Source organism: Vicugna pacos, chromosome 11 (genome assembly GCF_048564905.1).
Source record: "Vicugna pacos chromosome 11, VicPac4, whole genome shotgun sequence".
Lineage (NCBI taxonomy): Eukaryota > Metazoa > Chordata > Mammalia > Artiodactyla > Camelidae > Vicugna > Vicugna pacos.
The window spans coordinates 75,439,288-75,456,271 of record NC_132997.1 but is presented as its reverse complement, the minus strand read 5'-3'; the positions used below and the strand labels follow the sequence as shown (position 1 = coordinate 75,456,271).

The 16,984-nt window shown below is 37.6% G+C and overlaps 1 protein-coding gene across 2 annotated transcripts in view; it reads left to right on the top strand.

Annotated features, from left to right (window-relative positions):
• The window catches only part of HPSE2 (heparanase 2 (inactive)), a 569,659-nt gene that overhangs the window by 365,976 nt on the left and 186,699 nt on the right, over positions 1-16,984 (top strand). For both annotated transcript variants that reach the window (XM_006210536.4, XM_015244637.3), the window contains exon 6: positions 14,265-14,312. In XM_006210536.4, the coding sequence (XP_006210598.1) occupies positions 14,265-14,312 (48 nt within the window). The remainder of the gene's footprint in view (positions 1-14,264; positions 14,313-16,984) is intronic.

Here is a 16,984-nt window from a genome sequence, read left to right as displayed (position 1 = left end):
TCTACTCCATATTGTGTGCCAAATAGATCTCAAGGTGCAAAAGTAAGGAATCCAAAGAGCTCAGAAAAGAGGCTTTTTGATTACGAGGTGTGTTGAATTGGGTTAAGGTAATGGCAGAGGATATGGAGAGAAATTAGGGTAGACATGATTTGTTGATGGATATTTCAGCAAGGTGAGGGTGAGAGACCAGAAGAATTAATAAAGGATGACTTCCATCTTTTAAACAGTTAGCATCTCTCTTTCAAGAGCCATCCACGTATAGAAAAGGGAAGTTTTCAAAAGGAAGTTACACCAAAATCAACACATATTCATACTCGGGAAATAGTATCTCTGGAGCAACAAAAGATGTTGTTTTAAACTATATAGAGTGTGTATTGGGTGCTTTATAGCTTTAAACTATATTGGTTGTGCTTCACAACCAATTGGTTGTGTTCAAGGATAGTGATCTGAGCACAAACACCATTTCCTCCTGGAACCACCATCCCAACTGCTATTAAAAATTGATAAAGAACAAATCTGTAATAAGAAACACACAAAAGAGGGATCACCAATATATGAGACACTTTTGACATATTTCTGTAAGACAAGAAGCAGATGAAAACCTGTTGACAGATTAAGCAGAGTGAGGAAGCAGCAACCCAGAGAACATGGACACTAGGACAAGACAGAGAACCTGCCTAGGCTGCAGGTTAGGCTTAGAGTCAAGAGCGGGTGGGGTGAGAAAGTATGACCAAGCCAAGGGGTTAATATGAACGCCTATCTGTAGAGGCACTACTCAAAACTCAACTCTCCCCCTCCATCATTTTTAAGTCCCCTACCATGCTATGCAGAGCAAAAACAGCTCAGTCTGTTATTTCCAAGTAAATGCCAAACCAAAAATTAGGAGCCTTCACCAAAAAACCTGCAGGGATAGCCTGGAGGTAAGCTAGTATTGCTAAGATGGAGTTGCTTCTGCATAGTAAAAGGCTGAGTGAAGCACTATGGGATACTGTAGCCCAAAGTCTGTCTGTGCCCTCCCCTCTCTAAGTGACCTGTGTTGGTCAACAAGCTCTGCCCACAAAGTAGAGATCCCAGGAAAAGGAGAGACTTATCTAAAAAGCTCATGTATTCAACAGTTGAGAACTACCTAGAAAAATCTATTTAGTCCCCAATTTTTAAATATGTATAGATAGCCAGAGATCATAAGACATAAGAAGGAAACCAGTAATATTAAAGACAAATTAATTTTAAAATTGACCCAAGAATTATAATTCAGGATCAGAACTTGCAAAATAAAATGCTGTAATTAGTATCCTTATAAAGATACAGTAAAATATTGTACTCATACAGTAAAAACACATTTCTGTGAGACAAAGTTACAATTAGAATAAAAAGATATTTTTTGCAACTAAATATATAATTGCTGAAATTAAGTCTGATAAATGTTAGGCAATGATCTCTTAGATGCAACACTAAAAGCATAAGTGATAAAAGAAAACTGCTTTATTGGACCTCACCAAAATTAAGAACTTCTGTGCATCAAATAACATCATCAAGAATGTGAACAAAGCAGGAGGGGATAGCTCAGTGGTAGCATGCGTGCTTAGCATGCAAGTCCTGGGTTCAATCCCTGGTACTTCCATTAAAATAAAAACAATCCCCAATTACCTCCCCCTACAAAAAATTTTAAAAATAAAAAATAAAAAAGAATGTGAACAGAACACAGAATAGGAGAAAATATTTGCGAATCATATAACGGATAAGGGATTTATATCTAGAATATATGTAGAAAAAAATCTCACAACTCAACAATAATATGACAACCTGTTTAAAGATGAGCAGAAGGTATCTGAATAGACATTTCTCCAAAGAAGATATACAAATGACTGATAAGTACATGAAGAGATGTTCAAATCATTAGTCCTTAGGAATATGCAGATCAAAATCACAGTGGGATACCACTTCACATCCACTAGTATGGCTACAGTCAAAAAGACATACAAAAACAAATATTGGAGAGAATGTGAGAATATAATATGTGAGTGGGAATGTAATATGGTGCAACTACTTTGGAAAACAGCCTGGTAATTACTCAAAAAGTTGTTACCATGTAACAGCTTCTAGGTATATACCCAAGAGAAATGAAAACATATGTCCATGCAAAAACTTGTACACAGTTATTTATAATGACATCACTCATAACAGCCAAAAAGTAGAAACAATCCAAATGTCCATCAACTGATGAATGGATAAATAAAATGTGGTATATCCATACAATGGAATATTACTTGAAAATAAAAAGAAATGAAGTACCAATTCATGTCACACCATGGATGAACCTTGAAAACATTATGCTAACTGAAAAAAGCCAGTCACAAAAGAGCACACATTGTATGATTTCCTTTTTATGAAATATAGGCAAATGTATAGAAACAAAAAGTAGATTGGGTTGCCTAGACTGGTGGAGATTGTAAGAAATGGAATGTGACTGCTCATGGGTATAAGGTTTCTTTTTGAAATTAAATATATCTAGAATTAGATTATGTTGATGGTTGCACAACTTTGTAAATATAATAAAAACTATTGAATGGTACACTTAAATGGGTGGATTATATGGTATTAAATTTTACCTCCAAAAAGCTGTTAAAGGAAAGAGTCCAATAAAAAACTGGAAGATAAAATCAAGGAAATCTCTTGGAAATCAAGAAAAGCTCTACACAGAGCTTTAGACAGAGACAAAAAAACTGAGATGAAACCTTACTGATACAAAGGATCAGTTCAGGATCCCCAATAGCTGTCTCATAGGAGATCCAGATCCAGAAGCAAGGAAGAAAATTATGGTTACAGAAAAGAATGAAAACTTTATCAACCTTTACAGTGTACAAGTAAGGAGACACTTGACAGAAAATAGGTTGTAGAAATGAAAAGAAGAAATATGACTTAGAAAAGTTTATATCCTCATATAATATGTATGGAGTTAGAAAATACTGTCTAGTCTAAGCCGTTGAAGTAATAAATTGAGATGTTGAGAAGAGGAGCCCCTTATACCATGCATATGGAGTTAACCCTTGGTTAGAATGACTTATGGAGCCATTTCCTTAAAAGTATTTTGGAAAATATCAGTTCTGCAGGATATTAACATTATGTGGTTAGGGGAAAAAAAAAGTTTCCATTTTCAAGTAAGTTTGAGAAATACTGGGATAACAAATGTACTAAGACACTTCTCAGCATCTTTATTACATTAGTTTACATTCTGAGTCTTCAAGAAGGGGATTTAGTACACAATTTTACTTTTTTTTTTACTTTTTTTAAATTGAAGTATAGTCAGTTTACAATGTTGTGTCAATTTCTGGTGTACAGCACAATGCTTCAGTCATACATGAATATACATATATTCATTCATATTTTTTCACCATAAGCTACAAGATATTAAATATAGTTCCCTGTGCTATACAGTATAAACTTGTTTATGTATTTTATATATACCAGTCAGTATCTGCAAATCTTGAACTCCCAGTTTATCCCTTCTGACCCCCTTCCCCCTCTGGTAACCATAAGTTTGTCTTCTATGTCTGTGAGTCTGTTTCTGTTTTATAAATAAGTTCATTTGTCTTTGTTTTTTACATTCCACATATGAGTGATATCATATGGTATTTTTCTTTCTTTCTGGCTTGCTTCACTTAGAATGACAGTCTCCAGGGCCATCCATGTTGCTGCAAATGGCATTATTTTATTATTTTTTATGGCTGAGTAGTATTCCGTTGTATAAATATACCACAACTTCTTTATCCAGTCATCTGTCAATGGACATTTAGGTTGTTTCCATGTCTTGGCTATTGTAAATAGTGCTGCTGTGAACATTGGGGTGCAGGTGTCTTAGCACACAGTTTTAAAAATTTGACAAGTCTTACTTTCAGAGACTGTCTTGAGCAACTGGTGTTCCTCTAACATGTTTGGACCACACTGACTTGGAATATGAGCCCTGCTCTAGATGAGGGATGGCCATAGAGCAGACATTAACAAAAGGATTACAATTTGGAGAACTCAGAACCTGGACCACTTCAGTAGCCCCACTGCTGGTCTATTTTCTTCCATTCTTGTCCTCTCCAATTTATTTGCCACTCAGTTGCCAGAAAATCTTTTACAAACATGATTCACATGATGTCAGTCACTTGCTAAAGACTGTTTAGTGACCTTGCATTGTTCTGAGAATAAAATTTAATCTTCTTACCACACCTGACAAGGCTCTACAATGAACAATCTGGCTGCTGCCTGACTCTTCATTCTTTTTTTTTCCCCCGACTCTTCATTCTTATCTTCTCCAGATTTCCCCTTTTCTTACTTCACTCAGGCCTCACTAGCCTGATATGTGCTAAGTTTCTCTTTTGGTGGGGGGAAAGGGGAGGTGGTTACACATATGTTCTTCTTTCTACCTAGAGTATTCTCTCAGCTTTCCACATGGCTGGTTTCTCCTCATCCATCAGAGTCCTTTTCTTGAAAAGCCTAGCTAAGTGATTCTGTTAGCCTAGCAACACATTCTGTTAGTTCTCTTTGTGGCATTTATCACAATTTATAACTGCATATTTATTGTTTATTTATTGGCTATAGATTATAAACTCCATAAGAGCAGGAAGTATGTCTTTTTTATTTACTAATGTATATGCAGGGCTGGCAAAAAGCCTAGTACATAGTGGGTGCTCAGATTTGTTGAATGCAGAATGAAAGTTATCCTAACATTCTACAGAGTTACTAGTGGAATATTCTAACCTGAACCTGTGTTAGAACAGAAAGTGAGACAGGGCCTTTAGCTCCATGGTGGCCCAGAGAGCTATGGAAAGCATTCTAATTTGAGTAAAGAAGATAAAACCAGAAGAGAATTAGGAAGCAAATGATGGTCTTTTCCATCACAGCAGACCACATGATGTATGCTCAATGGTCTACAAACCAGAAACAGAAATATTGCTTTTTTATATCCAGAATTTTTATCTTTAGTTGTGTCTAATTACCAGTACTTAGCTACTAAGTGCCTAATGCTGATTTATAGACCCCACTTGTACTCAAAATATAGATAGCAGTGAAGGCAGTATGGGTGGGTAAGGGAAAGTTCACAGTGTATACACAGGCTCCCATTATGGCTTTTGTGGGCCCTGGGCATTTTTGACTTCATGGATCCTTTCTTTCATAAAGACATATTAAAACAATAGCTTTCTGTTTTCTACTGTCGTGAGTCAATATAGTAGAATTGAGGGGAAAATAGGACGATGGTAAAGAGCATGCACTTGGAACTAGATTAGACACAGATCAGCTTCTAGCTACGTCACTCGAGGAATTATTGAATCTCTCTAAAACCCAGGTCTCCCCATTGGTAAAATGCAGCTAATGAAATTATCTACTTCTTAGGCTTGTTGTGAAATTAAATGAGATAATGAATTTAAACTGCTTAGCATAGTTCCTGGCATAGTTGACACGTAAAGAAATGTCAGCCACTATTGTTAAGAAGAACAAGTGTATTTCAAAAGATGAAAAGTGTTATTTTCTAATTAATTCTTTGCATATGACTCAATGTAGTCTTCTAAGCAGTTCAGAGAATTGAATGAGGATGAGAACTAGAAAGATTAGCTAGAGTAACATGTCATTACAATGAGGGTGATCACAGTTCCTGCCTACAAACCTGCTTACACTACGTTCTTGTTTGGAGAGGGAAGATGCACAGCTGGGGACAATTTGGTGCACAGAGAAATTATTACAATGTTACCCCTAATAATTGTTCTGTGTTATTTCAACTGTGAAAGAATTATATGACTTAATCAAACTATAGGAGGAGAGAACAATTTATTCCTCTTAGTTCACTAGAAGGAAGTTTCCATCTCTACCTCTAGAGACAGACAAAGCCTCCCCAGCAGCTGTTCAGTGCTCATTAACAAGGAAGCACTGGCTACTGCAACGGTCTGCTCCCTGGCTGAGTTGTGTTAACAACTACTTACTTCTAAACTCACTTTCTTTTATTTTTATTTTTTTCCCTTGAATTCTTTTCTGATTAAAGAAACAGCCTAATTCCTGACCCAAGCCCCAGGTTATCAGTTATTGCCATTATGATAAAGGATATTTCTCTCTTCTTCTATGGTCCGAGAAGACAGATGAGGGTTAGAAAGAATACTGGAGAAGGAGGCTGGAGTCCTGGGACATAGATTTAGACTTGGCACATATGGTCTTTGGAAATATTCTTCCTTACTTTCTTTTTTTCCATTGCTTTTCTCCCTTCCCTATTCTACTTTCACTTAGACCCCTCCTTTTTTCTCCAAGAATGCTAACAGGTGCTACCAAGATCAAAATCTGTGAAAGGTATGGTCCATGGTCCCCTGCATTGGAAACACCTGGCGAGCTTCTTAAAAATGCAGCATGATTCTTAGGCTGTAGCTCAGACTTACAGAACCAGAATGTGTGAAGATGGAACCTAAAAATTGGCATTTGGAGCAGGGACTGTAGGGTTTCTTTGCACCCCAAAGTGTGAGAACTACTGTCCTGTAATATATGCAGAGCAGGTGTTATTATCTCATTTTACAGATTAAGGAATAGAAGTGCATAAATGCTAAATTATTTACCAAGCTCACATTTATTGAGTGCCAGCAGTGTGCCTGGCAGTACCTTTGTTCCTTCATGTATGTTATTTTGTTCATCTCCACAATGCCTTTGGGAAGTAGATTGTCTCCATTTGAAATGGTTCAGGGAGGTTAAACAACTTACTCAAGTTCACATGGCTAATATGTTGTGGAGCCAGGTCTTAAATCACGTATCTGTCTGATTCCTGGGTCCATGCTCTTTCTACGGCATGGTGCTGTTTTCCTGAATCTTCATCTTGGAATGAAGCCACATAGTCTAGAATACTGGAAAAGACATATAATCCTCTCCATCTTAGTTCCACAGTATTCACTCTCATAGGTTCAGCTTCATACCTGGGCTTGAGCTTTTGGAAAGTTTGTTTTCGTATGTGAAATTTATCATGACATCTTGATGCATTTTCCTTTCTTCCCACCAGTCCCCACAGCCAGTGCAAATCACATCAGGTCAGTTATAGCCTTCTTTGCCTCAATCCAAGTCTTTATGACTTCCTCAGCAGCATTTTAGATTGTCAAGATATGTCTATCATAATATTCCCCTAAACAGCACCTTCCAACTCCAGCCATAGCCTTCCGACCTGTTTCAACATCTTTCATCATCACTCATCCCCCTGCCATTTGTCTTTATTCTAAGCAAGCAAACCTATTTCTTCCTATTACTGTCTCACATCTGCCTCCATTTTATTCCAGACATTTTCCTATAGCTTTCCTCCTCCCAACCACACCCCTCCATTCTCAGTAAATAGGCTTTAACTTGGGGGCCAATTCCAGGTAATAGTGCCTGGCACCTTGTCTTGAGAAGATTCTTAGGCCAATTATGAGGTTAGTGAGAGGGTTTTGAGATATATTACCAATGTCTACAATAGTCTTAGAAAAAGGGTGCAGCACTATACATATCACAACTTTGCCATCTCTGCATGATTAACTTGAGGGCTTTAAAGTCAGAACTGGACTTGAATTGCAGCTCTGCAACTTATTACTTGGATGATCTTAAGCACAGTTTCTTCGTCTATAAAATGAAAGTGATAATACCAACCTTATAGGGTTGTACATTATATAAACTGATTATCAAGTGCCTGTCAATCAGTAAATGGTAGCTAGCTTATTTTTTCCTTTCTTTATTAAAATCATCTGTAAATTAAACCTCATGGATTTAACTTTTATTGGCAAGAGGGATTCATTGGAGAGTCTCTTCCGTCTCAAGTCCCCGTATATTAAAAGCTCTATAAATCTATCAAATTAAGGGAATTGTAAACTAGAAGGGAAACCTAAATAGAGAGCTGCACTAGCCACTAAAGTCAATGACTATATAGCAATGCTGTTTATCAGCCTACTGCCAATGTAATATTATATATAAAAATAGGGGTGGGGAGAGGAAAGGAAAGGAGGGAGGGAGAGAGGGAGGAAGGCTTGGAGGGATGGAAAGAGAAACAGAAAAAGAGAAGAGAGATGGTAGGGAGAGAAAGAAATCAATATTTCATTTGTTCTGTGGCTTAATATAGAATTAGCCATGGAAATGTAAGTGGCTTTGGACCAAGTGGAAGGTGCCTGGTTTGCTATAACTCAAAGTGAATAGTTACTTCACAAGTTTTTCCTAGCTTTTGCGTAAAATGGCTGTCATATCTTAATCATGTCAGTTACATAACTGACGATTCTCTTTGTGGACAAAGTAAAGAAGAATCAGGCTGCCCCACCCTTACTGAAGTTTACAGTCATTAGACATCCATTTCCTCATGAAGAATTTATCCTCTTTCCTGGGAGCAAAATTCGGAAACCAGTTTTTAGGGTTGCACTCTGCCGTCCAGAAGTAGAAATCAAACCCCAAAGACCATGAATAAAGATGTGCCTTATTATGAGAGAGAGCTGTGATATGCCCTGGGAGAGAAGGCTCAACAATATTTCAGATACGTCATATGTGCAGGTGGATAACAAAGGAAAGAAATTCTCCCAGATTTGGGGTCCCTTGAGGGAGGAAAGGAACTCTCACAATGAAAGGGGATATTTTGTTCTTTTCCATAGCAGCAGATTTGCTCCAACGGGAAAGATCCCCCAATACTGAAAGGTCTTCCTGGCACCAGCCAATTTCCTTAGGTACCAGTCTCTGCCCCTTCCCTCTCTTACTCTTTTTTGCATGACTGGATGTCAGCATGAGGGTAGACACCTCCTACTCTCTGAAATAATCATCCAGGATTTCTGTCTTCATGAGTCAGGTATGGAGACATCCAATCTTGGAAAACCAAGATCTTCCCTTCTTGTTGTTATTCACATCCTGGGTCATCTTTTACTTGTTAGTTCACAGAGCTAAATCTAGGGATTAGAATGGAAGTAGATGGTTGAAAATCCTTGGATAATACCTGACCCTAAACAGGCTTTCACTTTCCCAATGGTATTTCACTTCTGACAGCACTAGTCTGTGTGCATGTTATTCCACCTCTAATATTACTGTTGCTGAGCATTCTGCAGCTGTGTTGAAGTTATTCATTTATGTGGTTTGGGCCAGTTTCTGAGAAACAGGCAGAACTAGGGAGCAGAGAGCAGAAGAATCCGTCAATGTTAGATTTGAACAAAGAAAATTATGCTCTTTTTGAACTTTTTTTTCTCCCCAGTGCCAATATAGATATAAAAACAGAGTAAGGAAATTATATAGATACATGATAGATTCAGAGAGCCCTAATTTTCAGGGAGAGAGCATGCAGGTGGGGAAAATTCACCAAATTCATTGCCTATAATATCTATTCCTTGAAGTTTTGTTTAATAAGTTTCCTGTAAGTGTTATTTTTGTCCTTGTTTTTTTATTTTTCTGGTTTTTTAAATCATTTAAAGACTTCTGTAAACAGAACATTTGCCCCATTTTAGGTGAGTTTTATATACTTCTCAAAAAACAGGGATATATTAAGTCATCCTGCTAGTATTTGGAAGTGCATATTTTGTTTGACATTATTTGTGAATTAGATTTTTCCTCCTCAGAATAAATGTAGAAATACTTCCATATGCTTGAAGTTGTTCTTATCATTTTGCTGAGGGAAAAAGGAAGAATGTAGTGCACAGCAACTTTTATGTGAACACATATTTGATAATGTTTCTTCCTCAGTTAGCTAAAACAACTTTTCTACTGCTTAAATATACTTCTAAAGTTAAGATAATAATATCATTTGTCTTAACACATTAAATTGTGATTGAAATATTTTTAAATATTATAGTGAAACTAAATTACATTTTACTGTTTTGATTTCTTATATAGGTAAGGATCTGACTTTAATTTTTTTCCCAGATAGCCACAAATCACATAGCACCCGTAAAAACATGCTTCAGTTTTTCATATACTAAATTCTCTTCCATGTAATAAATTCTTATATATAAGTTTTAAAAATCTCTTTTGTTCCATAGATCTCTTTACTAATTCTTTATTTCTTTACTAATTCCTAAAATCTCCTTACTAATTCCTAAGGAATGTTTTAATAACTGCACGTTTTATGGTATATTTCAATGTATGTAGATCAAATAAATGTCCCTTCATTATTCCAATTTTTTCAGAACATTCTTGGCTTCTGTCAGAATGTTAGAGTGATTTTGTAAAGTTTCAAAAATATCTGCTGACATTTTTTTTAATTAGAATTTCACTAAACTGTAAATTAGTTTAGGAAGAATAGCTGATTTTCTTATCCAGGATCATGGTAGGTCTTTTCCTATATTCAATTAAAAATATTTCTCTGTAAACTATATAATATTCTATATATGGGTTCAGTATGTTTCATATTTAATTATAGATTTTCTTTGAGGGTGGGGCAGAGGTGTGGGAAGTAAACATTAGCATTACTTTACATGTTCCTAACTCTAGTTTTCTCATTCTTTTTATAAGATAACTCTTGATAATGGAAGGTTATTTAAAGTTTTAATTATCAATCTGTAGCAGAACAAACCACCCAATGCATATGAGGATATCCATTTCACCAGATCTCCAGATTACAGTTTCATGAAGGACAAGTTCCCAACTTCTAAGACACCAAATTAGATGTGTTTTTAAATGGCTGTCCAGAGCCTTTTAGCCAAACAAGTCATTGATGATTTTTTTTCTCTGAATTTTCTTGTGACTGCATAGTTGTTATCATCAATGACAATTTACTTCAAGTTCTTCGAGACATTTTTCAGGATTGGAATATATTCACCAACATCAGCATCAAAAGTCTGTCCCTGGATTACCCATCTCGGGCAATTGCATTACTGCCATTAAAGCTTCGGGGTTCTCTCTTACACCCTTTCCCCCACTTAAAGTCATCCACCAGTCCTCTTGAGCTCTCCAACAGTGTTTTTTCAGTTGTGGCTTTTTTTCATTCTGACATTTCAAAGCCTCCCATCATTCTGCAGTCATCTCCTGCCAGTTTCTCCACACTAGTACCTTTCACCTTTACCGTAGCAAGAGTGATCTTCCTAATACTGAAGTCTGATCTTGACACTTCCTCACTTGCTTAAACACAATAAATCCAACATGCAGGAGGAGCTAGATGTATTTTATAATACTGCATTGAGTACTAGTCATACAAAGATAAATAAGACCTGGACTTGTACTAAGGTGTTAAGGGATAAAGGCCAGATATGTTAGCATCACAGGCTAGCACCTGACCAGTCTGACTTCCTACCACTCCCTTACTTGTCCCCTTACATCCAGATATCATGGATGCATGAGAAAACATTCACCTTGCCTCCTCCTTGCTTGGCTTAAGCTATTCCTTTGCCTGACCTGCTCTTCATGGCAAAATCCTACTCTTCTTTCAATGCCAGTTTCAACATCAAGTGCAATATGAATCTTTACTCAGTGTTTATCCTCTTCTAATATCATGGAAGGTAGAGCTAGCTATTTCCTTGACTTCTTTCCCACAGCAGTTTGTGCCAGTAGTGTAGCACACAGACTCTGATAGCTAATTGTCTTTGTCTGTCTTCTTGGTTGTCTTGTAACAGAAGCCCTAAGTCAGTCACCTTTGGACACCTGCTCCAGCACATTGTTTTACAAATAGCACTGAAATGCTGAAGTCTGTGATGCCAATAAGCAAAGAAGGTGCTCGGGCCTTTTTGCTTTTTCTGAAAAACAGGGTAGTAGTATTTTCTCAAGGGGAAAATTCAGCTTATTTTCTGCATCTTAAGAGTTGTACTGTACTTCTTGGCCTCAGTGAAAATAGCTTGGAGGCAGCATAGGGTTTGGAATCAGAGAACCTGAGTTTAGTCTGCACTATCTCTATGAATTTGAACAAGTCATATAACCTTTATGAGACTTAGCCACCTTCACTATGAATTAGGAATATCTACCTACCAGAGCTATTTTGAGGATTATGTGAAATTATACACACAGGAAGCTGAAAAAACATTTTAATGAAAAAGCACTGTTAATGTTGTGTTATTTTCATATGGTTATTTTTATATATAAATAAAGACAGTTTTATACTTCAGAGCTCTTTGAAATCATTTTGAAGGCATAAAGCCTGTGTAAATTTATATATATACAAATGTGTATGTGTGTGTGTGTGTGTGTGTGTGTATAACACTTGTATCTAAGTTTGACTACATTTTCTAATTTTTAAAATATCCTGGGGGAGGAGGGCAAAATTTCATCTCCCTCTCTTAATTTTTGGGTCATCTTTCTTCTAAATTTACCATCAGGGCTCCACAGCTTAGAATGCATATGTGGCAGGGATAGTATTTTGGATACTAATACGTTTTCATTCTCCCTGGACTTTTCTATTTTCCACCTCTCCATTCAAGCAGGTAGCTGGTTGCATATTTATTGACTCAGGGGTGGCTCATGGCAGGATGGAGAGGAGAATGCACAAGCCTTTCTGGCTGTTGAATTTTAAAGGGGGAATCCTGGGCAGGGCTAGAAATAGTGAGGAGAGTGGAGCTACCCCCCTAGATTCAAGAGATTTTCCTTGGCTGGAGAAAGGAGAGGAGAAAAGATAGAGAAATCCATGGGCTCCAAAATTAGAGGGAGTGCTGCTGGGAGACGTGGCATGACCCCATTAAAAATGGGCTTTTGGGGCTGTCTAGAAATACTGCTTCCCTAGCCAATAAGGAAGTTAGTAATCTGTATAATGGGATCAATAATATTCACCTCACCAAGCAAAGCAATTTTGAGAATTATATAAAATAAATGCATAAGAATGGCTGGTACTAAGTAGGTACTCAGTAAATGTTACATTCCCTCCAATCCCCATTTATGTTTTGGTCCTGCCCAGCAAACCATTTCCATTCTGTGATCACCCCCATGCTCCATTTCCCATGTTCTTGCTCCTGCATTGCTGAGCAGTACTGGAGAAAAAAAAGATAAAACCATACATACAAGAACCAAGCTGCCTCCCCATCCTCATCTCCTTTTCTCCTCTCCTTCACCTCATTATGTTCCTCTCCCTTTTCCTCGTCCTCCCCCCCACCCCCAGTGTCTTCCTCCTCTCCTTCCTCTTTGTCTTCTTTCATGAGCATCGTTCTGCTGCTAAGTGGTAGTCCTGGTATCCTCCCTCTGTCTCTCACCCAGTCCTGCAGGGACTCAGTCCTCTTTTACCATCAGGGCAAGATAGAGCCTCTGTCTGGACACATATCCGCCTGGCAAGACTAGGCTGGGGTAGGGCAGGGATAGGGTCTTCCTGACAAAATACCACCCCCCTTTCCAGTGGAAGAGTTCTTTGTTTATGAAGTACTGATTGAAGATTGTTTCTGTCTGAGGAAAAGTTCCTTTCCAGGGTCTCAGGAAAGAGAATTGAAAGTACTACCAGAAAGAACTGAGATATTCCTTTTGATTTCTTGCGTCTGAGTGATAACTCTCTCAAATAGTAACAATAGCCATGATAGCACATGGCCTCAGAATATATGGATGGCTAGGAGAAGGAGGCAGGGAAGTAACTGTGTTATTCACAGGCTTGCAATTTATGATGCGCTGTGGCATCTGTATGGCCTCAGATGCTGCCTTCTGGCCCTGAGTTTCTGGTGGAGCCCTCAGGGCCACAAGAGGGTGGAGAATTGCTAGCAAGGCTTTGCTGAGTGCTTTTCAGGGAAACATGTCTAATTTCCCTTTTGAGCTGAGCGTGCTTGTTGGATGACATGGAGTTCTCTAGTCAGCTGCTCCAGAAATGGTTAGATTTCTCTATGTGGTGCTCAGGTTTCTACGCTCAGACAGATATGGCAGCCCATCATTGGGGCACATTAGATACTGTTTTATAGGTGTATAAATAAACTGGCTTTTCATATGCTCTCTGTAGAAGGAGACCTGAGGTTTTTCAAAGGCATCTGTTGTGTTGTCATCCTTGGGAAATGTTATCATTTGTTCCCTAGTGGATCTCAGAGTCCTTAGAGAATAGGAAATGGAACAGATAAGTTTTGATTACAGGGAAAGCAATGTGGGTGCCATCAGGCATGGGATTGGAAAGACAGACATAGGTATAATGCCATCTTGAGGTCTTGATTTCCAAGTGGCAAAGGATGTGTGGAGAACTGAAAGTGTGATTACCTTCACCTTCTGTACCTTTTAACTTCCAGTAGCTATGGATAGGCCATGGTTGTGGACCCTCTCAGAAAGGATCGATGCCCAAGGATTGGCCTGATCTATGGTTCAGCTTATTTTATTTTAACCCTGGGGATATGGTTTAATTTGAGTTGCAATATCTTTGTATTTTCTATTCCTTACAGATTCATGAAGGTGGCAGGAAGCACAGTGGATGCAGTTACCTGGCAACAGTAGGTATTCACCATTTTTGCTCTTACTTATTATCAGTTGCTATGAAATGAAAGATGAGTAGTCCTGTTTACAGCTGACATTTAATAAGCTATCCTTCATCCTCTAAGAAAAAAGTTAAAACTAACTCCAAAGCTGTCCTTATGATACATGCTACCTCATAATAATAAAATTTTCTTTTACTTTTTGAAACAAATAAACAAACAAACCTAGTGGCACATTTTGGAAAGCTCAGCTATTATGTATACTTTTAACTAATCTGTCATCAGTGAACAGGTAAGGGGAACTTGAGCATGCCTCCATTTCCCCCTGAGCTTTTCTTTGGGAATAACATTCCTTAAAAGAGTAAATAGCTGTAATTACTATCATTCAGGAATAGAAACACTTCATTATATTTATGGCAGTGGTCTTAATTAGTGCCAAGAGAGTCACTAATATGAAGCAAGTAAAAAAACTACACACACACACACACACACACACACAGAGGTAAAGAGAGAAAGAGAGAGAGAAGTTTCAAGAGAGGATAAAAACCCTAATAATTGCCAGGAAAAAAAATCTTGTAATGGCAAAGACTTGCCACTCTAATGGTAGCTTGACTTATGAAATAATCATCAAGTATATAAATTTGAATTTTCTTTGTCTCCTTGTGGCATTTGTGCTGAAATGCCCAGCATCTCACAGTATTTCACCCACCTTATCTTGCCCATCCTTTTTGTTAAAAATCTATCCCACAGCATCTTCCAAGTCAGCTCTCATCTAATGTGATATTAACAGCTCAGACACATGCTTCCACTTTGGGCCCTCAGAGCCGCCTACTGTGACCAGCATTCTCAGTTATTCTCACCCTGCCTGCCTACCACGTTTACTGCTCTTGTCTATCTTTCATTTTTTAGTGATTCTCAGACTCCCTTGGGATTCATGACAGTTATGAAAGAAGGAGAAATGGATGAAATCTTTATTAAGTTTTCCTAAAGAATTTTTGGTTGTTGGCAATCAATAACTTTAACCTAGTGGAAAATATTGTATTCTGCATTTATACTTTTAGTTTCTGTAAACAAGTTCCAAATATTTCCAAAAATTCTTATCCTCCTTCAGTTTGTTTCTGTGAGTCATGGATTGAGTGGGCCTAAGGATCTCGTCATTCCCTTGCTTAAAACCCCTCAATGCCTTCCCTTTGCACACAGATCAAAAGCCAAACTCTCTGCTTTGGCTTACAAGGTCCTTTGTGTTTGGCCTCTGCTACCTTCTGATTGCATCTAGTGACATCCTGCCCTCACTCTATCACAGCACACTGGTGAGGTCCTTCAGTCTGTAGACAGCTCACAGGCATATCTGCCTCAGGAACTTTGTACCTGCCATTTCCTCTGCCTGAAATGCTGTTGTCTTCATTTTTTGGATACTTGACTCCTTCTCATCTCTTAAGACTCAGCTTATATGTTACCTCCTTCAAGAGGCCTTCCCTAATTATCTTATCTAAAATATATTCCCTTTTTAATTTCTTTCTTAGCTCATTTTTCCATAGTATTATTATCATAACTTGCAATTACTGTTTTTCTCACACTTGTTTTTGTCATTTGTGTGTGTTTTCTCTTTTGCCAGAACAGCACTTATTTAGTTCAACAAGTGCATATTTAGGCAACTGGGCATTTACTATGGGGGAAAATAACAACAACAATAATAATAACAATGTAGCAAGAACCTTTATGTGACTTACCTTATCTGATCCTCAGAATAATCAAATTAGGTCAGGACTGTGTTTATCTCTATTTTTCTGCAACTTAGAGAAAGCTGTATAAAAACCAAAGATTACACAGTTAGTGGCAGACTTTGGACTTGAACTTGGATCTGTCTCATTCCAAGGGCTTCTCTTAGCTGTTACTGCTTTGGTAACAAGGCAGTGATCCTTTACTGAAAGTATTATATTCTAGTGAGGAAATTCAAATCCTCTTCAGTACCCTCACCAAAGGCTATCTGGATGATGTAGCATAAAGACTAAAGAGTGAAGAATTTGTAGTGGTTATAGGGAGAAATAATGAGATCAGTGTACAAAAATTAATGGGTAAGAATGAAAGGCTTGCTCAATTATCATGGCTGACAGGGAGGGATCAGAGAAAGTTTTTCTCCTCTATTCAAGCACTCTCCATAGTACAAATGCTATGAAATGAGTACAGTATTTTTTTTTTATAAAAGAGAAATACAGGGTTTTTTTGTAAATACAGTTTGTTTAATAGCTATTTTAAAAATATTGGCCATCTCTCAAGATAAATATCATGTGTTTGTAACTATTCTAAAAATACCCCCAAAACAGGCAGGGGGCTGTGTTTCCTTTGGCTCCAGGATCAGCATTCATTTGGGGACAACAAGTAGCACCTGGAATTTACCATTTATTCCTTAAAGCCATAGTTTTCAGTCAAGACTTGGAATAGTCATTAAACAATTCCAAGAAATCCTGGCCAGGAGGACTCAGTGAAAACTAAAGCCAAATGCCATGTTTCTCTAACCCTGTGAAATGCTGAGGTGAAAATTTCTTAATAATATAAAGAATATTAAGAGTCATTGTCAGGAAGGAAAAGGAGCATAGAATTTGTCAACATACGTCTATCTGTAGGTAGCCAAAAGAATTGATTCAATACTGGGATGTTGAGCTTGAAGCTTGAACAACCAGAATTCCAAG